The sequence below is a fragment of the Cervus elaphus genome, chromosome 5, assembly GCF_910594005.1.
Source record: "Cervus elaphus chromosome 5, mCerEla1.1, whole genome shotgun sequence".
NCBI lineage: Eukaryota > Metazoa > Chordata > Mammalia > Artiodactyla > Cervidae > Cervus > Cervus elaphus.
In genome coordinates this window covers 132,978,830-133,005,666 of record NC_057819.1, presented here as the reverse complement: position 1 = coordinate 133,005,666, position 26,837 = coordinate 132,978,830, and the positions used below count along the sequence as shown (strand labels likewise).

The 26,837-nt window shown below is 51.7% G+C and overlaps 1 protein-coding gene across 2 annotated transcripts; it reads right to left on the bottom strand.

Annotated features, from left to right (window-relative positions):
* Positions 1-8,643: 8,643 nt before the first annotated feature.
* LOC122693499 lies at positions 8,644-26,192 on the bottom strand. 2 transcript variants are annotated; one of them, XM_043900984.1, is made up of 5 exons: positions 25,943-26,192; positions 17,058-17,251; positions 10,401-10,534; positions 9,079-9,252; positions 8,644-8,790 (listed from the first exon to the last, which is right to left on the bottom strand). In XM_043900984.1, exons 1-5 carry the CDS (start codon positions 26,008-26,010, stop codon positions 8,698-8,700), a joined length of 663 nt encoding a protein of 220 aa, XP_043756919.1. In that variant the 5' UTR covers positions 26,011-26,192; the 3' UTR covers positions 8,644-8,697. The 2 variants fall into 2 exon arrangements, with proteins under 2 accessions (XP_043756919.1, XP_043756918.1); XM_043900983.1 differs by having other exon boundaries at positions 8,644-8,779; positions 9,072-9,252; positions 25,943-26,010.
* Between the last annotated feature and the right edge of the window lie 645 nt (positions 26,193-26,837).

The following is a 26,837-nucleotide window of genomic DNA, read 5'->3' as shown; positions in this document are numbered from 1 at the left end:
ATGGCCCTGTTTCCTCACCTTCATCACTCCTGGAAGAAGGCTGCAGATTCCAGGACAGGAGCCCCGAGAACCAACTCACATGCTCCCTTTCTGGGCGTTCCAGAAAAAAAATTGGAAAAAAACCCCAAAGACTACTGTCCACAGAGCAGCCGCAGCCGTGACTGCAATCGCTCAATTACATGGTCATTCACGAAGTACAGATTATAGGCTTCCTTAGCCAACGGCTCCGTGACTCGACCAGATAAAACTAAACAAGGGAAAAAACCCAACATGCAAATGCTGGATATTTTCTCAGCATATGGCATCATTTAGTCCCAGTCAGCAAGAAATAGGAACAAAACAAAACCGTGAGCACATCTTGGTTTTTTTTTTTTTTTCCTGCTTTGTTTGGCTTCACAAGGACGTGGATAATGTGAGACCCAGGCCTGCCCATGCGGACCAAGACTTTTTTGAAAATTCCTGATGTAACAAAATCATAAAGAAATGCGGCAGGCTATTTGCTGTTTTTGTTCTTCCGTTCACTTTTTAAATTGAAGTATAGTTAATTTGGGCCTCTCTGGTGACTCAGCTGGTAAAGAATCTGCCTGCAATGCGGGAGACCTGGGTTCGATTCCTGGGTTGGGAAGATCCTCTGGAGGAGGGAAAGGCTACCCACTCCGGTATTCTGGCCTGGAGAATCCCCATGGACAGAGTGGGTTGGTGGGCTACAGTCCATGGGGTCCCAAAGAGTCGGAAACAACTGCGTGAGTAAGCATACACAGCGTGTTAATTTACAATGTTGTGTTAGTTTCAGGTGTATAGCGAAACGATTCAGTTACAGACAAGTATATACATATTCTTATTATATCCATATATATTCTTCTTCAGATTCTTTTCCACTACAGGTTATTGAGTTTAGTTCCCTCTGCTATATGGTAGATCGCTGTCATTTGCTATTTTTGTAGGAAAAATAGAGCTCTGTGATAGCAGTTTGTTGCTAGATCTGTGTCCTGGAGCTTGGGGCTCAGTTATGCAGAGAGATGGTGGTTATGGTTCCCCAGCCCGGCCTTGTCTGCGAGACGGGGGCTCCGCCCTTTGGGCAGCAGAGTTTCTCCACTTTGGGGAGAAAGGTGAGCATCAGAGAGAAAGGTGGGGTTCTCTGGGGGGCGGCGGGCGTCGCAGACTGAAGGCTGTAGTCAGCTTTTCCCTGAATTCATGGTGCACACACACTCACATTCGTGTGTATGCACACACTCACACATGTGCACAGAGGTCTGGATGTGAGGCTTAGAATCAAGCCTTGGAAAAGGTGAGGAGAAAGCCACGGCAGCTACTGTCCTGAACCCGTTACGCGCTGGATACCTTCCAGGCACCCCGTCACCCCTCCTTCTCACTCAGAAAGGGCCGCGGGCACGTCTGCCTGGAGCTCTGGGAGCTGGGCACGGACGCTGAGCCGCCGATCCAGGGCAGGAGCCGAGAATGAGGGAGTGAAGCCTTCAAACACGACTGTGACGGGCTCAGAAACAGTCAGAAGCCACAGAAAAGGCTGACCCCGTCCCATCTTCCTCCCTGCAGTTTGGATCAGAGCGGGCCAGGGGTCGTGTCTCTGCGAGGGGTCCCTGAGTCTGGCTCAGGAACGGCCAGGGAGCGGAAGGCGGGGAGTGAGCGGGGTGTCCTGGGTCAGGGTGGGGACGGGGTCTCAAGGTCCTCCCCGCTTCTGTCCCGAGAGGAAGCCTAGCCCCTGAAGAAGCCCGTTCCCGCCCAAGGCTGCAGAGAGAGACACCAGGAAAGGAAGCACCAGCGCTGGGCCTGCGAGCACCGTGGGCCGTATGTTTCTGCGGATCCCTCATCCTTGCATTCAACTCACTGTGGGAAAAGGCTCCAGAAAATTCCAAAAAGTGAAACTTGAATTTGCAACCTTCCCCCCACTGGCAACTGTTCCCATAGTGTCAACAGTAATTAATCTGCAGATGATTAAAGTGTACAGGAGGGTGTGTGAAGGTTACAAGCAGAGAGTTTTGAGTAAGGGGCTTGAGCATCCCATAATTTTAACATCCGCAGGGGGTCCTGGAGCTGATCCCCTCTGCCCATTCACTGAGAGACGAGGGTGTGGAATGCCAGCAGGCCAGGGGACCCTTCAGAGTCAGCGGTGCGTGACTGCCAGCAGGCCTGGCCTGGGACCTGCCAGGGAAAGCCTTCCAACTGCGGACGGTCAGGCCTCGGTCACACCGAGGCTGTTCACCAGGAGCTGGCCTCCTCAACATCTCACAGGCGTCACGCCCAAGGCTGTCCCGTCCTGAGTGGCCAAGCTCTCCCAAACCAGCTCGAAGCTGCTGGCAGTACCCAGAGCTCCCCTCCTCTCTGCCCGTTCGCCCTGTCCCTGGGGACCCTGCACATTAAAAGCCCAACGTCTCCCTTCCAGGTCCTCGCCCCCTCCAAGGCCAGGAGGGGAAGCGCTCACGTTGAGGCATCAGCTCTAGGAGGCAGCAGGGAAAACTGTAAGATGTTATCTACCAGCGGTGACAGATGACTCCATTAACATTTGTCGCGTATGCAGGGGTTATTTTATCAAGAGAGCGTAGGAAAGAGCAGAGGACAAATACACCACAGGGCAGGAGTGGGTAGGGACGTGTGAGGTGGTTTCTAAACAAGCGTGTGAGATACACAACGCTAATGCTGTTGTGCGGGGCAAGCCTGGGGGGCCGCGGCTGGGCTGTCGAGGCTGCCTGCCTGGTGCCTGCCTGATGCCGTTATAATCTCTTTAAAGGTCAGGTTTCTCAGCCTTAATGATGGTGGATTAATTCAGGGGAATAATAGTGTGGATTAAGTTATATGTAATTTTATTATTGATTTTTGGCTGTGCTGGATCCTCACTGCTGTGCTGGTTTGGCTCTGGCTGCAGAGCCTGGGGGCTCCTCTCTCGTTGCGGCGCCTCGGGTTTCTCGCTGCGGAGGCGTCTCCTGTCGCAGAGCACGCACTCGAGGTGGACAGGCTTCAGGAGCTGCAGCTCCCGGGATCCACAGCACAGGCTCAATAGTTGCAGCACACGGGCTTACTTGCCTCGATGCCTGTGGGATCTACCCGGACCAGGGATCAACCCCGGTGTCTCCTGCTTTGGCAGGCAGGTTCTTTACCCCTGAGCCACCGGGGGATATGCTGTGCGCTCTGCTTCGTCGCTCAGTCCTGTCTGACTCTGTGAGTGAGTGGACTGTACCCCGCCAGGCTCCTCTGTCCATGGGATTCTCCAGGCAAGAATACTGGAGTGGGTTGCCATGCCCTCCTCCAGGGGATCTTCCCGACCCAGGGATCTAACCCAGGTCTGCCACATTGCAGGCAGATTCTGAGCCACTAGGGAAGCCCAACTCATCAGGAGATAAATAATGCTGATTTTTTAGGGAAGCCCCACAAAATCTTTGAATACAGTGTGCAGAACAAAGTAATTAGTCAGGATACGCTGGTGGTGTGGTTTTTATGATTTTCATCTGAGTCCTGCCTTGCTCAAGTCCTAGAGCAGACCTAGGACTGTCTGTGTAGATCTTGCTCGGTGCATTAATGGGTTTCTGCAAAGATGTATGTAAAGCAGATTCATTGTCAGTTGTGAATTTCACTCATCGTTCTTCCTCTTCGTGTCTGGGCATGTGGTCTAAGTGTGGGCAGTCTCCTCCTTGGGTCTCTAGCTCTCCCCGCATTCCATTGTGATTGTCCAGAGCTGTATCTCTGCTTGAGTCCAGGTAGAAGTTTGCACCTTGCATAAAAGAAAGCAGAGTGCCCAGACCGGCCCATACACAGCCGGTCTTTCTGTATGGAATTCTCTGCCTGGAAGTGGAAGCCGGTGTGAAGTGGTGGCTCATGGTTAGAATAAAAGGAGAGAAAGACAGAAGCTTCTCCACACACTGCAAGGTCATGCATGAGACACACAGGATGGTCTCTTCGCCAGATAGCAGCCTCACCTGTGTGCAGACAGAGTGCGCCGGGCAGCATCAGAGAGCTCTCGACCCCGCGTCCTCCTAGAAAGAGACCTGGATACCTTCCTGACTTCCTCTGCTGGTCGATGGACATAGTCATGGACTCCAGATTTCAAGGATATTTTTACGAAGTGGAGATAAGTGAAGTAGAATCCCTTCATTGGAAATCATAAAGGGGAATTTGGTTTAAGAAAGAAGAGACAGCTTTTTCTGTAAGGGGCCAGAGAGTGAATATTTTCGACTTTCTGAGCTGTACAGTCACAGTTGTAACTGGTCAGCTCTGTGGCTGTGGCCCCAAAGCCACGGTAAAAGATGTGCTAACAAGTGCATGTGTCTGCCTTTCCCGTAAAACTTTATACAAAAATCCAGGAAGCTCAGGTTTGACCTGAGAGCCATAGTGTGTGAATCCCTGGCTTAAGAGAGATGGGAAAGGCTGAAATATAAAATTCTGCCTATGTCATCGTGAATCACAGCAGTCAGAGGAAAAACAAGTAGACAATTGAATTAATCAGCGTAGTTGCACAGGGAGCTGTCTGCCTGGGATTGAAGGAGGCGTGTGCCGGAGAGGAGGGGACCGCGTCATGCGTGCACGTCCTGTGGCTCAGAAATAAGCTTGCTGATGTGAAAAAATTAAGCTCTGGGAATCAGCAAAAATGGCTAAAGTTTACAAATAAAGAAGGAATAGATTTTGTTTTTAGTTTGGAGGGAAGTTGTTTAGTATAGTCAAAAGTTCACAGGAAAGGGTAGACCCCGTGCCTGGGGACAAAGCTGTAATGCAAACAGGGGCCTGTAATGCAAACTCTCTGAGAGGTGCTGGGCAGTGGTGGCAAAAAACAACAAGTCAAGACTGCAGAAAAGGCAGGCCTTGCCTGGTCGTCCAGTGGTTGAGACTCTGGGCTTCTAGTGCAGCGGCATGGGTTGGATCCCTGGTCGGGGAACTCACATCTCACATGCCTTGTGGCGCAGCTAGAAAATAAGTCTGGAAAACAGATGCAGGCCTAGAGAACAATAAAAACAGAACACTGAAAAGCCATCTAAAAGTTTCCAGATGCAAACGCTAGTTGTCGCTCAGTGTTGGGACTTGGGTAGTTGTTTTCTCTTTTATTGTTGCCATTCAGTGTCTGAGTCATCTCCGACTCTTTGTGACCCCGTGGATTGTGGCCCCCCCAGGGTCCTCTGTCCATGGGATTCTCCAGGCAAGAATACTGGAGTGGGTTGCCATTGCCTCCTCCAGGGGATCTTCCGGACCTAGGGATTGAGCTTGAGTCTCCTGCATTGTGGGAGGATTCTTTACCACTGAGCCACCAGGGAAGCCCTTTCTTATTTATATTTTTGAGTAACTTTTATTATAAACATATGTTACTTTTAAAATGAAAAATTAAAGCTATTTAACATGGAGGAGAAACCTTAGGATGCATGCTTAGAAACCGTAAGAAGCCAGGTCTTCATTCAGCCTAAGTAGGAATGTCTAAGGGTCTGAGCTGCAAACTAGGGAGTGTCCCAGGGTAGCAGACACTCATTGCTTATCAGCAGTTTTCCTAATGGCAGAACTTGCCCCCAGCAGATATCCAATACTTGTCTTCCCAGCTTCCCTTGTGGTCACAGCATGGGCGAGCCACATCCTTGCCAAGGAGAGTTGCTGGGAAATCTGCTCAGCGGTCGCTGGGGGAGGTTCTCCTTCTGGCTGGCTGTGTGTGTGTGTGTGTGTGTGTGTGTGTGTAACGTAGGCAGAAACTTCAGCCTTTCAGGGTTAGATGTGCTCCTGTGAGGATGTGGTTGTTGGTGCAGTGCCAAGTCTTTTGTGACCACACGGAGCTAACCCCAAGGTCACTATACAACACTCTGGTGCTGGTAGACCAGAAGGATGGAAAGAGTGGGGCCCTTGGTTCATTGACCTGTACCCACCTCCTCCCATGTATTTTCAGAGACCTGAGACAAGTGGACTCGTGGAGGATTCGGTTCTCTTTGGGCACTGCAGCTTCTAAGTAGGTCATCCTTCCCAGACTGTTCGCAGAGGCATGTTGATGGAATGCCTTAAGTTGGGTTAGAGAATGAGCAGTTCTCAAGTCCTGGGGAGCTGTTTTAATCCAAAGCCTTGTAGTGAGAGGCCAAAATGCAGTTTTGAAATGTTTATTATTTCCTGTCATTAGATTTTGTTGCCTTAACTATTGGGGGGAATAGAGGCGTTTTCACGTGGCTTGATGGTTTCTCCTTTTCGTGGTTGTTGGCGTCCTTCCCCAAGCCCAGTTGTGCGGAAGACAAGGGTAAGTCCTGAAGACTCTCTTCGGTGGGGCAGGAGATGCCCAGTCTCTGCATGTGTGGGCTCATGGGCAGGTCTCGAGGGAAAACCAGTCTTTGCATCTCCTGTCAGGCAGAGAATAATGGCTACACTGGAGCTCCCTGCTCATGGTTGGGGCGGGGAAGAATGGGGAGAAGGGTAGGAAGTTTGGAATGGTGACCTACACCCAGCTCTGTTTAAAGTGAAGAAGCAGCGAGGACCTGCTGCTGAGCATGGGGATCTCTGCTCAGTCTCACGTGCAGCCTGGAAGGGAGCGGAGTCTGGGGGAGAACACATCCGTGCACGTGTATGGCAGAGTCCCTTGGCTGCCCACCGGAGGCTATGACAACATTGTTCATCGGTTATACTCCAATACCGAATGAAAAGTTTAAACTGAAAAAACGGAAGAGCAGCAGCTGCCCGTGCTGCCCAGGAGGGCCTTGCTCTCTACCACCCCTTGCGCACTAGTTGCACCCGCTGACCCCAGACCCCCAGTCCACCCCCCCAGCCCCGCCCCCTGGCAACCACAAGCCTGTTCTCTGCGTCTGCGAGTCTGCTTCTGTTTTGCAGATGGGTTTGTTTGCATCAGATTTTAGATTCCACATATAAATGATATCATATGTTATTTGTCTGTGTCTGACTTAGTACAATAATCTCTAGGTCCATCCAGACTGCTTCAATTGACATTACTTGCTTCTTTTTATGGTTCAGTAATATTCCACTGTATATACATACTTCAATAAAAAAAAAAGTAGAATAGAGCATGGGAGCCGGGGGTACCTGCTCCGGCCCAGCAGCCTCACGTCCCGGCTCCAGCTCTGACTGGCAGCCGTCTTGGGCCAATCCCTTAACGTCTTGCTCTTTGTCTCCTCGTGGATAAAACGAGGATGATGTTCATATGACGGAGGTCATGAAGCCCAAGGCCTTGTGAGGGCTCTGGCACTATACCTGCCCCACACTAAGGATTCCGCACAAGGATCCTATTGTCTCCAGTTCACAGGGATCCACTCTTCCCAGGTGACCCTGTGTGCTGAGAGGCCGTCCCTACCGAGACACATCGTCCCTACCTAGAGACACTGTCCTTCAGCAGGGCCTCGGGGATGTGGGGGGCGGGTACTGGATTTAGCAGAGAGCATCTCCAGTTTGGAGAGCCCTCCTCTCCTCTGGGCCCCTCAGTTTATAGCGCTGCTGTTACTACTGGTCCGTTTTGCTCGTGTTGAGGCGTGTGGCTCAGTTTGCTCGCCCTCCCTGAGGGTGGGTAGGAAGTTTGGAATGGTGACCTGCACCATTCAAACTCCATGTCTGGGTGCTCCAGCATGCCTGGCTCTGGGCACGTGGCCCCTCCACAGGGGATACTGGTCAGCAGCTGGGAAGATGGGCAGCAGTGACCTGGGAGCGGAGGCGCTGGGGCTGGTGCGTGGGAAGGTCGGAGTGCAGACCTCCCTGAGTGGCTGCACCTTGGAATCACGAGTGGACAGGTGACGAACCACGCGGTTTGCATGAGTTCCAGGGACTTGAGATATTCAGTTTTAAAACCAGGAATGTGGGGTCCTGGGACTCAGGATTCTTAGTGTTGAAAGATACAAAGTCCCAGGAAAACCAGGCAAGTCAGTCCTGGGGAAACTGGGGTGAACTCTAAAGCCCCTACCAGCGGGGCTTTATAGCATGCTGCTGCTGGGGACTCGCCCCCAGAGCTTCTGATCTCTGCTCTGGCGGAGGGAAGATGGGGAGGAGCGTGATTGCCCAGGCGACTGTGAAGTTCAGGGAAGTATGGGAACTACAGATGGGTAGAAGTTTCTGACCCGGGTTCCAGTGTACACGATGGAGTTGGGAACGGGTTACAGGCGGCCTGGCATACTGGCCATCAGCCCTAGGGGCACTGATGGAGTGAGCCAGTTTGGGAAGTCCTGCTGAGTGATGATACATAAACACGGGACATAGAGAACTCATCAAAAAGGGAAATTCTGAGGACCCATCCAAGACACCCAAGACCCCTGCATGGTAATGGCTACAAGGGGGATCTACATTTTTATCAAGCTTCCCAAGTGGTTCATTTTGTTGTTGTGTTAGTCCCTAAGTCATGTCTGACTCTGCAACCCCATGGACTGTAGCCTGCCACGCTCCTCTATCCATGGGATTATCCAAGCAAAAATAATGGAGTGGATTGCCATTTCCTTCTCCAGGGAATCTTCCCGACCCAGGGACTGAACCCACATCTCTGTGTCTCCTGGACTGGCAGGCGGATTCTTTACCACTGAACCACCAGGGACATCCCCCAAGTGATTCACAGGCACACTCAAATTTTAGAACGGTAAGACTGCAACTCTACAAAGTACCATGAAGACGTAACAGCAAGAGTTTCAAGGACCTGCCTCCTGGAACAGTCCGACTTGAATTGACCTGGGTCCCGAAGGTGACAGGTGAGGAAGAAGGAACCAGAACCATCATCCTTTATCACAAAAGATCCCCCCCTCTCTAGGCCTCTTCCTCTTCTGGAAATGGCTGTATTTCTGAACACAACTGTGGCCACCTGCCTTCAGCTCTTTCCCTAATTCTGGGGTTGCAGACCTGTAGGTAGACCAGATTTAGTCTTTTGTGATAGTTGGGATTATTCTCAATTCTTACTCTTCCTGCCCTGTGGACTTGCAGTGAGAAAAAGTGGAATGAATATATTTCTCTTTAAGCTAGCGAGGGAGAAATGTAGATGCTTGCTAGCGTAAGCCACTGAGTTTTAGGGTAATTTATTTTGCAGCCAGAACTGACTAATGTATCCCTCCAAAGAAAGGAAGCCCTGGGTTTTGTCCCGGTTCTCACTAAAAGACGTTATGGAAGAAAACGGAAGAAAAGCTTGCTCACCGTGGTGGCAAGGGCCTGGAAAGGGCAGAAAATCTGTCCAAACTGATAGCACTTGTGAGTGTTGATGTCTCCAAAGCGGCTGCGACGCTCCTTGCGGCCGGCCAGCCTCTTCTCCGCCTTCATGTCCATGAAGTTCTGGAAGGGGCCCTGCTGGGGCAGGTGGGCCACACGAACCTGGCGAGGAGCCCAAGAAACAAAGGTTCCCGAGCGCCACGGGCTCACGGTGAGACCAGGCGGGGGCTTTTTAGAACGGGCAGCTCTCATTCATGCCTCTCGTGCATGAGTTGGGCTTCCGGGCACCTTTCTTAATTTTCTGTATCCCTGAGATGCAGATCACAGGGGCAAGCCCGCCCCCCACCAACACTAACCGTAACCCCTCATGTGTCACTGGGTCACTGGGTCAGTGGGTCAGTGGCTGGAGGGTCAGGGCACAAGCTCTAGTGATGACCCCACCCCTCACCACCCGCCTCTGTGGCAGATTATTATTATTTTAAAATTTTATTTGGGGCGTAGTTGATTTACAACGTTGTCTTAGATTCAGGTGTACGGCAAAGTGATTCAGTTATACATAAGTGTTAGTAGCTCAGCTGTGTCCGACTCTTTTGAACCCCATGGACTGTAGCCCACCAGGCTCCTCTGTCCATGGGATTTTCTAGACAAGAATACTGGAGTCGGTTGCCATTTTCTCCTCCAAGGGATCTTCCCGACCCAGGGATCGAACCTGGGTCTGCCACATTGCAGGCAGATTCTTTACCATCTGAGCTACCGGGGAAGCCCTCAGTTATATGTAAACATGCATCTTTTTATTTTTCAGATTCTTTTCCCCTATAGTTTATCACAGACTATTGAGCAGAGTTCTCTGTGCTGCAGAGTGGGTCCCTGGTCGTCTGTCTTACGTATAGTAGTGTGAGTGTTCCTCCCAGCTCCTGATTTATCTCCCCCCAACCAGGGTTTTCGCTTTGGTAGCTGTAAGTTTGCTTCGGCGGGAGGAGGAACAGAGCAGGCCTGACGTGGAAGAAACCATTAGGACCATCAGGAGACGGCCCGGTTTTGAGGGTTTTTCTTTTCTCCCTGTAGGGGTCCCCGATGAGGGTCATGCTGGGTGCATTAGGACTTGCACTCGGGGTTCCCTTTCTCCCCTGCCCTGGTCTCACCAGGTGTCCGGGCAGGACGGGGACGTGGGGAGGGACAGACACCACCTGCTCCTGCTCCCCTGGTTTGCACTGGCCTCAGCACTCTGCTCAGCTCACCCCAGACGGGGCCCGTTCTCACTGTTCAACCTGCAAAGGACGAAGGAGGAAAGGGACCCTCGGGAGTCTCACGTCGTGTATCCAGAACCTGTTTGTCATCGGAGGAGACAGTTCCCAGCTTCGTCCCAGGGCTTTCACGGAGCTCAGAGTCGAGACCAAAGGTGGATAAACAGGTCCCAGGGGGACCGGCAGCTTCCAGTCTGTTCCTGGGGGGTGAGGAGAGAAGGGCACCGTGGAGGACCCCGGCACCTCACCCCTTCCTTCCCACCGCGACCGGGGCTGATCTGTCCGTGTTTGACCCCAGCATAACAAGGAAGAGGCTTGTGCGGCTGAGAAAGAACAGACCCTCATCCCAGAGCCCAGAATGAAAGCACTTGTCAGGAGACCCACGGAACCCTGGTCACGATGTTCCGATTCACTTTTCTGGAATGTGACCAGCTCGGTGGACGTGTCTCAGGCCACGTTCGTTGTTCGTGCGTTGAGGCCACACAGGTTGAGTTGATTCTTGCTCTGGGGGTTTAACTGAGTTAGAGAAGGTTCTTAGGGGCTCTGACATAGTCATTTAATTTGGTTTATTAAAGGATGACTTAAGTACGCCTCTCATTTTTCTGCCTTTGTGCAGGATCATTCTTTGACTTGAGCGTGGAGGTCGGAGGACTTTCTCCGCTGATGGCCTGATAGTAAACATTTAAGCCTTTGTGGGCCATCTCATCTATCACAGCACCAGAGTAGCCACAGACAGTATGCAAATATGCAAATGAGTGGGTGGGACTGACTGTGTCCCAGTGAAACTTTATTCATGGGCACTACATTCTGACTTTCATTTCGTTCTTCTGTGTCACCAAATAGTCCTCTTTTGATTTCTTCGTCAGCCAGTTAAAAACAGGAAAACACTTCCTAGTTTGCAAGCTTTAGGGAAATCGGCAGCAGGACAAATTTGCTGCTTGCTCTGTGAGCCTTAAAACTCAACGTTCAGGAGACTAAGACCGTGGCATCCGGTCCCATCACTTCACGGCAAATAGAGAGGGAAACAATGGAGACAGTGAGAGACTGTTTTCTTGGGCTCCAAAATCACTGCAGATGGTGACTGCAGCCATGAAGTTAACAGACATTTACTCCTTGGAAGAAAAGCTATGACCAATACAGCATATTAAAAAGGAGAGACATTACTTTGCCAACAAAGGCCCATATAGTCAAAGCTGTGTTTTTTCCAGTAATCATATATGGATGCGAGAGGTGGACCATAAAGAAAGTTGAGCGCCGAAGAATTGATGCTTTGGAACTGTGGTGTTAGAGAAGACTCTTGAGAGTCCTCTGGACTGCAAGGAGATCCAACCAGTCCATCCTAAAGGAAATCAGTCCTGAATATTCATTGGAAGGACTGGTGCTGAAGCTGAAACTCCAGTACTTTGGCCACCTGATGCAAAGAACTGACTCATTGGAAAAGGCCCTGATGCTGGGAAAGATTGAGGGCAGGAGGAGAAGGGGATGACAGAGGATGAGATGGTTGGATGGCATCACCGACTCAATGGACATGAGTTTGAGTGGACTCCGGGAGTTGGTGATGGACAGGGAGGCCTGGCATGCTGCCGTCCATGGGGTCACAAAGAGTCAGACATGACTGAGCGATTGAACTGAACTGAACTGTGTGAGTGGATGGAAGAAGGAAATGGCTACCCACTCCAGGATTCTTGCCTGGAAAGTCCCATGGACAGAGGAGCCTGGCAGGCTACAGTTCATGGGTTGCAAAGAGTCAGACATGACTGAGTGACTGAGAACCTGTCTACAAGGCCACTGCCTGCATCAGTAGACATAGAATCTGGAACAAGAAGGGAATGGACCCAGTGTTCTCTTCTTGGTCTCATCACAGGTGAATCCTTGAATTCAGCTTAGGGCACCTGGACCCACTGGGGCTCCTTCAGAGGAGAGTGGTGACGATGGCGTGGAAACCCTAAAACGCTCTTTGTTCTTTGGGGCGTGACTGAAAGGAGTGGGAATGGTTAGACGGAAGATGAATGAATCTGGCGGGGGACATGCAGTCACTCTCAAATATCTGAAGGCTGCCATGAAGAACAGGGGTCAAGCTCGTCTGACCAGACCCTGTGGACGAAACTAGAACCAACAAAGGAAGCTGCAGGGAGGCGGGTTTGGGTGAGGTTTGGTTAAAAAAAAACACCACTGCAGAGAATGCATTTATGGACCACGTTCTGTTCTCCAACTTGTCTCCAGCCTCTTAGAGCAGTGTGGGCAGAGGGAGAATTTGAACGCCGCTCTCGTCTACATCATCTACTCTGGTCCCATCCTGGTGGCTCAGATGGTAAAGAATCTGCCTGCAAAGGAAGGAGACCCGAGTTTGATACCTGGGTGGGGAAGATCCCCTGGAGAAAGGAATGGAAACCCACTCCAGTATTCTTGCCTGGAGAATGCCATGGACAGAGGAGCCTGGCGGGCTATGGTCCATAGGGTCACAAAGAATTGGGCACGACTGAAATGACTTCGCAAGCTGAGTGCAATGAACTCCGTTTTGCCCAAGAAGAGCCAGGGCACCAGGATGTGGGCTGAGGTGAACAAAGCCATGTGTGAGGGGTGGACCTTCACCCTTTCTGAGCCTTTGCTCTCTGCGCCCCTTTCTCGTCCAACCATCTGCTCTTCTCAGAGAAAACCGAGCCACGCTCAGCTCAGCCGTCTAGTCTCGAGCACGTTTGGGCGGAAAGTGCAGAGTTGGCCCGAGAGTTGTGCTCCCTGACCCCGACACGCTGGAGCAAGTGCTCCTTTGATCTGCAGTCTTCCCGATCTCCTCACATACCCCCGAGGAGAGGCAGTCGAATGCAAAGGCCATGGTTCAGATTTCATGCCGCATGTGAGTCCGGGGCTGGGGAGTGCCCGCCGGTCCCCCAGATGCAGTCGCTCCCACTATTCTCTGCACTAAGGTTCCAAAAATTGCTTTGGCAATCGCACTTTTCCAAGCAAGCCCATTTCTTCTGGAACATTTCTCCGTCTCCCCCTCCCCACCACTCCGACTTGACATCTTACATGCCTGGGTATTTCCTGCTGGGATCTCTTGCCTGGCAGAACCCCTGGTGGTTTAGAGGCACCTCCCCAGGCTGTGAAAGGCAACCTGGCTTTGGAGCTGGGCATTCTGGAGGCGGCAGGGCTGTGGGCTCGAGTCTCCCTTCCTCTGTGCCACGTCAGGCCTGTGACATGTGGGGAGGGCAGCCGGGCAGCTGTGAGGGACTGTCGGCTGCTTGTAGGAGCATCTGTTGGAAAACTTGCTGTGTAATTTCCGGAGCCTTTCAGGGACAGAAGTGGGTAAAAAAACCCCAAATGGAAGAAAGTCCTAATCACTTTCAAGTGGGAGGACAGTAAGAAACAGTCGGGCTCACATGGCAGAGTCTGAACTGCAGGCTCCCACGACAGCTTCCATAGCTTCCACCGCCCCCTTAGGGACCAAGCCCTGACCTCCTGGGGTCATTGATTCGGCCCAGATGGGACCATATGCAGATGAAAGTGGCATTCAAATTCTCCCTCGGCCCACACTGCGCTGGGAGGCTGGAGATGAGTTGCAGAATAGAATATGGTCCATAACTGCATTCTCTGCATTAGTGTGTTATTTTAATGAGGTGCTCAGTTGACCAGTCGTGTCCAACTCTCTGTGACCCCATGGACTGTAGCCCCCCAGGCTCCTCTGTCCGTGAGGTTTTCCCAGCAAGAATATTGGAATAGGTTGCCATTTCCTCCTCCAGGGATCTTCCTGACCCAGGGACTGAACTCACATTTCCTGCGTCTCCTGCATTGGCAGGTGGAGTCTTTACCACTGAACCACCTAGGAAGCCGTTTTTAATGATAAAGTATAAATTAAATATTTTATGTCATTAATCATGCATATAAAGTCAGTCTATCAACAGAGCATCTAGGCACATACAATAATATTTAACGTGTGAAAGTGAAAGTGTTAGTCATTCAGTCATGTCCAACTCTTCATGACCCAGTGGACTGTAGCCCACCAGGCTCCTCTGTCCACGGGATTCTCCAGGCAAGAAGACTAAAGTGGGTTGCCCTTCCCTTCTCCAGGGCATCTTCCCAACCCAGGGATTGAACCCAGGTCTCCTACATTACTGGCAGATTCTTTACTGTCTGAGCCACAAGGGAAGGCCAGGAGTACTGGAGTAGGTTGCCATGCCCTTCTCCAGGGGATCTTCCCGACCCAGGGATCGAACCCAGGTCTCCTGCACTGCAGGCAGATTCTTTACCGTCTGAGCCGCCCAGGAAGCCCAACATGTATGGGCTTCCATTTGAACTCCTTCCCTGAGCACCACGTGTTTCAGAGGGGGACCTTTCTAATACTGTTTTCATGCAGGTCCATGCTGCCCTCGTCTCTCAGCTGAGTGATTTCTGCGTTTGTGTTGTGGACGATCTCCTCTGGTTTGTATTCACTGAGGGGTTTTCAGCACCTAAAACTGTCTAGAGCAGAGTGGGTGCTCACCACATAGTCAGTGAATGACAGAATGAGCCCACTCTTCTACCCTACACGCTCCCAAAGTGCCTGTCACTTAGCTGACTGTGCGCGTGGTTGGTGCACGACGCTAGGGCTTTGATCTCTGAGCAGAGCTGGAGGGGAATGTGAATGAAAAGGTCGGAAGCCTGGGGGAGAATCAACACGGCTGCATGCAGGGGTCTGGAACGCTGTGGGCTCGTGTGCAGACCCTCAGACGGCCTCTGAGCTGGGAGACAAGAGGAGCCAGATGTCTGTCTCCTGTGCCTTTGAAGTTGACACTCATTCTGAATTCCGTTGGCGACGAAGAGTTTGCACTTGCTTTGCTTCAAAGTTGAAGTTGTTAGCCTAAGATAAGTTGTCTCCTGTTTCCTACTTTTGCTGTATCTCTCCTCTTTCCCTTTCCCACAAGTCTTCCTTTTTTTTTTTTTTTAAATGTTTGTTTTTATTTATTTATTTGGTGGCTTCAGGTCCTAGTTGTGGCATGTGGGATCTTAGTTCCCTGACCAGGGATTGAACCCGGGCCCCCTGCATTGGGAGAATGGAGTCTTAGCCACTGGGCCACAGGGAAGTCCCCCCACGGAGCTTCTTAAGGACTAGTTTCAGTGCTGGGGAGCAGGACCAGACTTGGCAAAGCTTGCAAAAGCTTTCTAAGCTCAGTTTTACCTGGTTCACATCTTCACAGTTTTCACTGGCTTCCATGTGGCTGAAACCAAGAAGACTTTTAGGGACTAGAAACCGATTTGCAAAATGTGAGCTGGGTCTGCATCCCTAAGACCCCTTCCTGATTCTGTGTGAGCGGGATCAGGAGGCAGTCAGGAGGATTTATGTAACCCTGGCTCTGGCAACTGGAATTTGTCACTCTGTTTGGGACTCGGAATAAGTGAGAGCTCTGAGTTAATGATCAGAAAGGATTGCACCATCCAGTTAGTAAGTGAGGCTTGAAGATAACATTTCACCTTAAAAACACCCCCTGCTTTTCTCTCCTGCATCCAGGAGGCACACCAAGCAGAACCATCCCGTGCGCGATTCTGCAGAAGGTGCGGCTTCTCGGCTACAGCAGGAGGCGGAAATGCGAAGAGGCCTTGCCTGTCTTCCTCTCTCTTCTGGGCTCCAGCTCCCGGCTGTGGCCCCGCCCTGGTGTCTGCCGCAGGCACGAGGGGACGCATCCCCATTCTTCTGTTTTTAAATGTTTGGCTGTGTCGGCTCTCCGTTGCGTCCTGGGGCATCTTCCCTGCGGTGGGTGGGCTTGGCGGCCCCACGGCGAGTGGAACCTGAGTCCCTTGCGTTGCAACGTGGTTGCCTCTCCGCTGGACCACCAGGGCCATCCCTGCCCTCCAGTCTCGAAGGATGCCTCGTTGGCAGCTGAGCTCTTCCTGCCTGAATGGGGTGTGCCCGGCGCGGTCCCTGCTTTGCGGGAAGAGCCCAGCTCCCAGGCGTGAAGGCAGCGTGTCGGGAAGGGCTCGCGTGTCCTTGGCCAGAAGCAGACTCTCTCCCTGAGGGCGCAGCACCTGTGGTCTGGCCACTGAGCCCCTGCCCTGCCTGGCCATCGGTGTCCCTGGGAGCCGTCCGCTTTTGCCCAACCCCGGTTTGACCTAAAGTCAGAAGTGAGAGCCTTGGGGTTGGATGCTATGTCCTGAGCACTGTAGCTCTGCAGACTTGCACTTTATAACCTCAATCCCCCCACCTCCATTCCCTGGGTCCCATCACATCAGCTCCGCCCTTGCCCCCTTGCCCCAGTTCCTGAAATGGAAGAAAGCCTGCAGGTTCCCCAGGATGGCTGACCTTACCCCCGCAGATGCCCCAGGACGGCCAGCCTTACCCCCGCAGATGCCCCAGGACGGCCGGCCTTACCCCCGCAGATGCCCCAGGACGGCCGGCCTTACCCCCGCAGATGCCCCAGGACGGCCGGCCTTACCCCCGCAGATGCCCCAGGACGGCCGGCCTTACCCCCGCAGATGCCCCTGGATGGCCGGCCTTACCCCCGCAGGTTCCCTAGGACGGCTGGCCTTACCCCCGCAGGTTCCCCAGGACGGCTGGCCTTACCCCCGCAGATGCCCCAGGACGGCTGGCCTTACCCCGCAGGATCCCCAGGACGGCCGGCCTTACCCCCGCAGGTTCCCCAGGACGGCCGGCCTTACCCCCGCAGGTTCCCCAGGACGGCCGGCCTTACCCCCGCAGGTTCCCCAGGACGGCCGGCCTTACCGCCGCAGATGCCCCCGGATGGCTGGCCTTACCCCTGGCGTCCTTTCGGGACTCTCTCTTGCCGAGAGGAGCGCTGTCCTCCGCAGCCTTGTCAGCTCCTGCGTCCCTGGTCTTGTCGCCCGTGATCTGGGCCCCTTCCCCTTTCGGCAGCCTCTGACCGAGGGGCCGGGGCTGCTCTTCAAACAGGGCTTCCTTCTTGTTCTCCTTCCTCCTCTCACGGGGCGCTCTAAACACAAAACCTCCGTCAGCGCCGATGCTCTGAGGGCGTCAACTGCCCCTGAACGTGGGGCCCGGCCTGTGGGCTTAAGAGGAAGGTGATGAATGGAAAGCCTAACTTCAGGAAAAAGAATGTAAACTGGAGAGAAAATGGATGTTCTCCCTTATCCTTGCGTATAGTAGAGGGAGAGATGAGTGGGCGTGTCCTGTCCCCAAGTAGCAGGGCGCTCGGAGAGCAGGTGCGTGTGTGTGTGTGCGTGTGTGTGTGAGTGTGCATGTATGTGTGCATGTGTACACATACTTACTATACACATTCATGTATATAAATGAAAGAAAAGTTCCTATAACTCAGAACACTTTTAAGAGCTAGTATTTCATTTTTATGGGGTAAACTTAATATTTGCTGTTATTTAGTTATTCAGTTGTGTCTGACTCTTTGCGACCCCATGGACTGTACCCACCAGGCTCCTCTGTCCCTGGGATTTCCCAGCAAGAACACTGGAGTGCCATTTCCTTCTCTAGTGGATCTTTCTGATCCAGGGATCCAACCCACGTCTCTTGCGTCTCCTGCATTGCAGGCAGAGCAATTGAAAAGAAGGTTATTTTGGGGGAGTACCAAACACAATTCTCTGGTCACCCTCAAACCTCCAAGTCACCCCTCTTGGCAAGGCGCACCAGGAGCTTCCCGACTCAGCCCTGCCCACTTCCTCCCCACCCTCCCCACCCCGGCGCTGAGCATCCCGGGGCTGCGGGTTTCTGCGCCTTGGGTTGTGTTTCTCACTCTGCCTCGAATGTCACACTTTCCCCCTTTCCTCGTTTGTGCTCCCATCCTCCTGGGGACTCCTCCTTGTCACGTCCTCCATGAAGGGGTCCATGACACCTCCTGCCTCCCGCCCATCCATGTAGACCTGCCCTCCCTCTGGTCCCCAGCCCCTTTCAAGCATCTCCAGTCTAATAACGACCACAGGTGCAATAAGTGGTCCATCTTCGCGCCTGTCTCCACTGTTAGGTGTGATGTCCCACGAGGTCTTAGACTCTATCTTGTTCACCAGTGCATCCCCAGCAAGTAGCACTGTATCTGGTGAGAGACAGACGCTCAGTTCATATGGATGGATGGACGGGTGAATGGAGGGACAGATGGACGGATGGGTGGGTGAGCGGGTGGATGGCTGGGTGGGTGGACGGATGAATGGATGGATGGATGGATGGATAGATGGATGGGCACAGGGCAAAATATAGGGTAAAGGTTGAGGAGAATAAAAGACAGTAGATTAAAAATATGAACTATGTGGAAGAGAGAGTTGGAGGCATGATTAATACGCCCCAGAGCCGCAGTGACACCCAGAGTCAGCCAGGAGCAGAGAGTCTGGGTGCTGCTTGTACCAATGAAAGTTGCATCTGAGATTCATCAAGAGTGTCCAGCTACACTAAAGGCTCAGAAAACAGGACATGGTTTTGTGTTTCCTTTTTGTGGCTAGCCCATCTGAAGAAGCACTAAGTGGTAACGTCTCTGGCCAGCTTAAGTTCTTCCTGAGAGCCAGAGAAGTAGCATCTGAAACCCAGCGTCCTGGACGTGATAATTAGAAGAGAATGTGAAGATTTAGCAACACTGCGTCCCTCTGGGAGCCCTGGGTTACCACCAGGCATCGAACTGTCCTCCCTGAGGTTGGACGGGCACCTGGAATTTTCTCCGTGCCGTGAAAAAGTGTGTGGCCTTTCTTTGATGAGTTTGACCTTGGTTTCTGAAGCCTCTGTGACTTCTTGGGCTTCTCTGCTGCTCCTCCGCAGAGAGGCAGCTTCAGCAGTGTGTGTGCGGCACCGTTGTGAGTTGCTGGGCAGTTGTTTAGAAAAACAACATTCTTGTACTCAGGGGACATCTGCTCTGTGTCTGATCACCAGAAACCTCCAGCTTTGCTAGCAAGTTGTATCCTTTGAACCAATCACCCGGAGGCGTGTTTTGGCACAAGAAGGAAATCGACACTCAATAAAGATGCTATTATAGTGTCTCTGGTGCCCTATTCAAGGATCTTAGACCGTTTCCCTCTGTTATGGATTCTTATTTATGAAGTTGGAGCCGGGCAGTACCAGGAACCAGACCTGGGCAGAAATGCAAATGAGCATGGACCCTCAGGACTCCTTGTCAAGATGGATTGACCATCGAGTGACTGCTGGGGCGGCAGAGATGTCCCCTCATGAGAACGTGTGTTCTGGCATGTAAAATTATGCTCATAAAATGCTGGCGAGAAGAGTAGTCTAAGGGGCCCTCCGTCAAGTCACCCATGGGGGAATGGACTGCTTTCCATCTGTTTTCAATTAAATGTGTTTATTATCTTTGCATCTCACTCCCCAGCTCAGCATAATCAGTTAGAAACTATCTCCTGTGATCTTAACTGAAAGCATATTTTTATAAGTGGAACTGGCTGTTTGCTTTCACACAGGCGGCGGTGACACGGCTTTCTCCGCTGTGAGTCTGGTGTATGCTTTGTTGGGGCTGCAGGACGGGGCCTGGGGCTGCTTATCCAACACTTGTTTTCTGTTCCCTGGGATGTTGTAGATGCTGTGTTGGGTGCTAGGGTGTTGGGGGACAAGAGAGTCGGTGAGTGAATATCTAGAGAGAGCAGTTGTCCTTCGTGAAAAGTGCTGGAAGGGAAATAAACGAGGGAGAGAGAAAGTCATTGTGAGGGCCCCCTTCTGAATTGCTGGGGAAACTGAAGGCCAAAGGAAAAGAGGGCAGCAGAGGATGAGATGGCTGGATGGCATCGCCGACCCGATGGACACAAACTTGGCCAAATTCCGGGAGGTGGTGAGGGACAGGGAGGCCTGGCGTACTGCCGTCCACGGGCTCGCAAAGGACACAACCGGGCGACTGAACAGCACCCTTCTGAACTGAGTGGTCTACTCCTTCGGGCAAGAGAATTGGGATCTGAGGCCTGCATGATAAGAGTGAGACACTCAAGCCCTTCTCTGGCACTCCGGTGGCTAGGACTCTGTATTTCCACTGCGGAGGGCTCAGGTTCCGTCCCTGGTTGGGGAGCTAAGATCCTGCGTGCTGCAGTGCGCCTCCCGAAAAACAAACTGCTCAAGAACAAGCCACTCAGAGAGAAACTAGTCACTCAGCCGTGTCTGACTCTTCCCGACTCCATGGGCTGTAGCCCACCAGGCTCCTCTATCCATGGGATTTCCCAGGCAAGAAAACTGGAGTGGGGAGCCGTCTCCTCCTCCAGGGGATCTTCCCAATGCAGGGATCGAACCCGTGTCTCCAGTGTTGCAGGCGGATTCCTCACCATCTGAGCCACAGGAAAGCCCAGTGGGGATGATCCAAGCTACTTATTTAATGTCATCCTTTCGGTTCCAGCAAGTGGAACCCATTTTTTAAAGCTACTCTGTAAAAATGACATTTTCTCTCTACATCAGGGATTGAAAAAAAGCACCGAGGCTCCTCTTAACATTTCTTCAATAGGTCTCTGCCTTCCTATTAATTTTCAGCAGATTCTGTTTGTTTTTCCACCAGCCTGCTGGCGTCTGAGAACAGGCTGTTCCGTGCTCTACTCCGCTTATCTCACTTTCTGTTTGGTTCTAAAGGTGTCCGTGGTGCTTTTAGGGCGTGTGATGTTTGAACGATTGGTGAGCTGCCTGCACTGCAAAATGCATTCACTTGCGGTTATCACTGGTGACCCACTTGGAAGAAAAACTTGTCCCAGCGGATTTCTGGAGTGTGTGCCTAGAATCTCAGAGCCGTGCAGGGGAAAGTCTTCTACTTCTGGTAGAAAAAGCTTAATTTGGGGAGTCAGAGAGCTTCAGTCAAGTCCTAAGCTCTACGGTCATCTAGTTTAAGACTTGAGGACTGTGATAAGCATTTTTGTTTTCAAGTGTAAGAGTGACATTTCATTCTCCAGGGGATCTTCCTGACCCATGGGTCGAATTCACGTCTCCTGCATTGGCAGGCAGATTCTTTACCTCTGAGTCACCTGGGAACCCCGTAAGTGTTGTTCAATATTGTGCAAATTGCAGGACTACTATGCAGTCCTTCACAGTTTTAAGGGATATATACCCCATTTATAGTTTTGCAAAATATTGGCTATATTTTCCTTGCTGTACAGTATATCCTTGTATCTTCTTTGATTACTTTTTTCGTTGTAGCTTATTTTATATCTAATGGTTTGTACCCCTTAGTTCCCCACCCCTGTCTCACCTCTCCCCGCCTCTACCGACTGGGAACCACTAGCTTGCTCTCTACATCTGCAAGTCTGCTTTTTTTTTTTGTTATGCTCACTAGTCTGTTGTACTTTTTAGATTCCACATATAAGTGATATCATACAGTATTTCTGAAAATATTGTTGAACTCTGTTTTTGTCTGGAAGACGTGAATAATGAGATAAATGTAAAGTGCAGAGTAGTTGTGAAGACAAAATGAAATGACACATGTAAAGTTCTTAGCATGAGACAGTTCATACTGGTCACCACAAATTGTCTATCACATTTTTATTATCATCAAACTTACAAACGCAATGGTTGTCTATTGGACAGGAAACAAACATTCCTGGTTTGCAGCTCTTGAAAGGCTGTTGACAAGCACTTCAGTTGTGTGTGTGTTGCGGGGGAGGTGAGGGGGTCCTGGGGTGGATTTTCTCTGTTACAATTGAGCAGAGGTTTGCAGACTGGATCTCCTGATTGCATACTTTAAATCACTTTGAACAACCAATGTAAATTGCACAAGAAATGGGAACTTTCCTGTGCAACGTGGATTACAAGCTTCTCTTGAAAAACCATCTGGTGGCCCGGGGCCCCCGCTCCAGCTGGTGACCAGCGCTATGATCTAGAAGCTGATGCCAAGGTCCCGTGTGTGCTGCCCAGCTCCCTGCCTGTCTTGGAGTTGTTCTTGTTCAGTTGCTCAGTCACGTCCAACTCTTTGCGACCCTGTGGACGGTAGCCCACCAGGCTCCTCTGTCCATGGGATTCTCCAGCCAAGAATACTGGAGTGGGTTGCCATTTCCTTCTCCAGGGGATCTTCCTGGCCCAGGGAGAGAATCCATGTCTCCTGCATTATAGGTGGATTCTTTACCACTGAGCCACCTGGGAAGCCCACCCATCTTGGAGAGCCTGGCCTTTTATCTCATATGGACTGTGGATCAGCTCGTAGGACCTTGGATGAATTCTCTAATTCTTTTAGTTTCGGTTTCCCCATCTGTAAAAAGGAGATGCTAATAATGTGTTACCCCTGAAGTCTCTTTTGAAGAGGAAATAACAAGTTTTCCCACAGTGCTTGGCATGCGGAAAGCCCTTGGGGCCAGCTACGGTTATCCTCACCAGAACACTTCACAGATCAGTGGGCATCTGGTTGAAATCCATACTTAGATGGATGAAGCAGCCACTTAGACACTGGTAGAAATGGAACTATGGATATGACAGGCATATGTTATAGGGAGATCATATCTCTGAAAAATACAAATGGGATTTTCTCCTTCATCCACTTGTACTTGATCCCTTCCCCATGCTGTTTCAGGAAAAGCTTTTAGACTGAATCTCATCCAGCCTGTCCACTGTCCATCCTTCCACTGTGGAGCTGCCGGTTGGATTCTATCAGGGGAGCCCTTGCCTCTGGCGTCCAGTTCGTTTAGGCGGATGGGATGCTTAGTGGGGGATGAGAAGAAGGGAGGAAAGTGATGCAGTACTTACTCCTTGGGCTGGCTCCTCCTTGGGAGGCTGTCTCAAGCCTACTGCGATCTCAGCTGAAGGCTGCATGCGTGCGTGAAGTCGCTTCAGTCACATCTGACTCTTTGCGACGCTGTGGGCCATAGCCGGCCAGGCTCCTCTGTCCGTGGGATGCTCCAGGCAAGAAGACTGGAGTGGGTTGCTGGGCCCTCCTCCAGGGGATCTTCCTGACCCGGGGATCAAACCCCCATTTATTGTACCTCCTATGTCCCCTGCATTGACAGGTGAGTTCTTTACCACTGACCCACCTGGGAAGCTGAACTGAAGGTCAGCTGCTCTCTTTCCACACTTTGTGTCTGGGTTTGGTAACCCCGCTTCGGACTATCGGGTCTCAAATCTCCAGGTGGTGATGCTTACATGGTCACCAGCCTTGGCTATGTGTTGTTCCTTCCCTTTCCCTTGTGTGGCTCCCATAACTTTGTAAAGCTGCTTTGATTTATCCTACATCCAGTAAGTCATCAGAAGATGTAGCTTCTACTGAACTGGGGACAATTAGGGCTATTGAAACAGAAAGCAGAGACAATGAAGTCAATTTCAAAGTCCTCATCTCCCGTTGGCAAAGAATTCACAGCAAGGTAGAAACCAGGTTTTGTGAAGAGAGAAGGGGTTTTCTAAATGCTTAAGGGTTTCCTTTAACATATAAAGAGCCGGAGGAGATCAGGGAGCGTCAAGAGGGAGGGGATGTGTGTATACTTATGGCTGATTCACACTGTTGTACAGTAAAAACTAACGTAGGATTGTAAAGCAATTATATTCCAATGAAAAATAAGTTTAAAAAAAGCCATAGTGCAGAGCAGGTGGAGGAAACGGCTTCGGGGAAGTGCCCACCCCAATCAGAAGAGGAAGTGGAAACCACTTCCCCCCGGGGCGGGGGGGGGGGGGGTGTCTGGGAGGGAAGAGCTAGGATGCTAACGCCAGCTCGGTCACCGAGAAGGCACCGCCTCCTCGCCAGGCGTCTCCTCCCCGACTCCACCTGGTTTAACCAAACCGGGGAGGGGTGATGGGGCGTCAGACTCTCAGGAGAGTCTGCACACACACTGTGGTCCACCCGGGGCCCCCTGCATCTGCCGGGGTTGCAGGAGGCAGAGCCCCGGATGCTGGGGCCCTTCTGGCCCCGCCGAGCGGTCGCCGGGGTGTTGAGCGCTCGGTGCTGACCCAGCCCCGTGGCCAGGGGCCCGCCCTGCACGGGGACCTGGTGACCTGAGGGCCGCGGGGACTCGGGCTTCGGCAGAGGCCAGCAGGGCGCCACGAGGATGTGAGACCGGCTGCACCTGAGCGAGCCCCCGCCCAGGCGCCCAGAGACCGCAGCCCGCGGCGGAGGACCCCGGCCGGCCGTGTGCCCGCCCCGCGCGCGCCTCCTAACTGGGGAGGGGCGGCTGAAGTGACCCCTGGACGGAGGAAGAAACAGCCTTCGAGTTGATTCTTCATTTACCCGAAGGAAGCTGAGCTCATCTCAAGGTGAACTGCTTCAAACTGGAACAGAGTAAGTTCCCCTTCATGGGCAGTTTTGATTTTTCTTGGCCATCAGGGGGACCGGGAACTCCAGAGCAAGAAACCAGGGGCGAACGACTTCATTTTCTCCACGCGGCTGTGCTCTGGGTAAATTCCGAAGCCCTCTCGGAGCCTTCCCTTACAAGAGGGACTCTTTAGGAGGCATCCTTGGCCTGGGACCCTGGGCCTTGGACCCTTGGGGCTTCCTTGGTGGCTCAGAGGGTAAAGCGTCTGCCTGCAGCGTGGGAGACCCAGGTTTGATCCCTGGGTCAAGAAGGTCCCCTGGAGGAGGAAATGGCAACCCACTCTAGTACTCTTGCCTGGAGAATCCCATGGACGGAGGAGCAGGTGGGCTACAGTCCACAGGGTTGCAAAGAGTCGGACCCAACTGAGCGACTTCACTTTCACTTTTCACTTGTGGCCTTGGAGCCACCTTGAGTCAGATAAATGGTGATGAATGCATTTCACCTACTGCAACGACTTTTACCTAGTTATTTTTACTCTAATAACTTAAATTAATACAGAAAGTAAAATGTCCACATTCGCTCTACCATACGACAAAGACATCCAATTAAAAAAACAACACGATTTTCTTATTTATCTTGTTAAAGGGCACCACCCTTATGGCAGAAAGTGAAGAAGAACTAAAGAGCCTCTTGATGAAAGTGAAAGAGGAGAGTGAAAAAGTTGGCTTAAAGCTCAACATTCAGAAAACTAAGATCATGACATCTGGTCCCATCACTGCATGGCAAATAGATGGGGAAACAGTGGAAACAGTGGCAGACTTTATTTTTGGGGGCTTGAAAATCACTGCAGATGGTGACTGCAGCCATGAAATTAAAAAAGACTTACTCCTTGGAAGCAAAGTTATGACCAACCTAGACAGCATATTAAAAAGCAGAGACATTACTTTGCCAACAAAGGTCCGTCTAGTCAAGGCTATGGTTTTTCCAGTACTCATGTATGGATGTGAGAGTTGGACTATAAAGAAAGCTGAGTGGTAAAGAATTGACACTTTTGAACTGTGGTGTTGGAGAAGACTCTTGAGAGTCCCTTGGACTGCAAGGAGATCCAACCAGTCCATCCTAAAGGAAATCAGTCCTGAATATTCATTGGAAGGAGAGATGTTGAAGCTGAAACTCCAATACTTTGGCTACCTGATGTGAAGAGCTGACTCATTGGAAAAGACCCTGATGCTGGGAAAGATTGAGGGCAGGAGGAGAAGGGGACGACAGAGGATGAGATGGTTGGATGGCATCACTGACTCAATGGACATGAGTTTGGGTGGACTCCGGGAGTTGGTGATGGACAGGGAGGCCTGGCACGCTGCCGTCCATGGGGTCGCAAAGAGTTGGACGTGGCTGAGTGACTGAACTGAACTGAAAGGACTGCTGCTGCAGCTGTGAGCTTTTTTAACCCTCTGCTTAAGGAAAGCCCTGCTACCGACACCTAGAGCGGGAGTCCAGCGACATAAAGGAAGAAAAGGACGGCTGATTACCTGATGTTGTCAAATGGCATCAAGCTTCTGCTGACTTGGCAGGCCTTCCAGTTACTGAAACGGGACATTCTTCGGATGGTGCTCAGATTCAGCAGTGTGGACGGGATTTCTCTCTTCACTTCCGGCTTCTTAGCCTTTACCCTTACACCAAATCCTAGGATTCACGGGGATCGCGTTCCATCCTTTCTCTGGCATCCTAGTCCTTGATTCCGGGGGCTCTGGACTTCCTTGGAATGTTGACATTATGATGTTGCCAATGGAATTCCTAAGCCGTTTGGGACTAGAGTCCTGAAGAAGAGATTTTAGCTCTGCTGACCTCGGCATGGTTTTTCCCCTTTGTGCACTCAAGCATGTGACGGTGGGGAAGCATTTTACTTGGACTGAGGGATGAGCAGGAAGCAAAATACATCCCCTGCTCTGGTGCACGTAGCTCTGTCTGGGACGCATTGGCTATTCTGAACGATGACTTATTCCTGTGTTTTTGTTGACTTGCAACGGGAAAGAGATGTGATCAAATCTGCTCAGGTCACACACAGCTCTTTGCGACCCCATGGACTTTCTCCCGCCTGGCTCCTCTGTCCATGGGATTCTCCAGACAAGAATACTGGAGTGGGTGGCCATGCCCTTCTCCAGGGGATCTTCCCAGACCAGGGATCGAACCTGAGTCTCCTGCCTTGGCAGGCGGGTTCTTTACCACTGAGCCACCTGGGAAGCCCATCCGTGCATAGTGGAGATGCCTATTTCAATAGGACTGCCTAGCAGGTTCATCTCGATGTGATGCTGTGGTCGGGAACCCTGTTGTAAATGGAGCGTGCTGGTATTTTGAGATGCCATCTGGTTGTCTCTCACATTCCCAGGGGTGTCCCTCCGCTGTCCACAGTTTGCAGGTTCTTCC

Bases quoted from the DNA above. Each gene is read 5' to 3' on its own strand.
- LOC122693499 (XM_043900983.1), bottom strand. From the start codon at position 26,010: ATGTCCCGTTTCAGTAACTGGAAGGCCTGCCAAGTCAGCAGAAGCTTG. The intron at 10,535-17,057 runs GTAAGGCCAGCC...CTCACCCCCCAG, and splicing joins GTCCCGAAAGGACGCCAGGG to GAACAGACTGGAAGCTGCCG. The intron at 9,253-10,400 runs GTGAGACTCCCG...GCTCCTCGCCAG, and splicing joins ACAGGTTCTGGATACACGAC to GTTCGTGTGGCCCACCTGCC.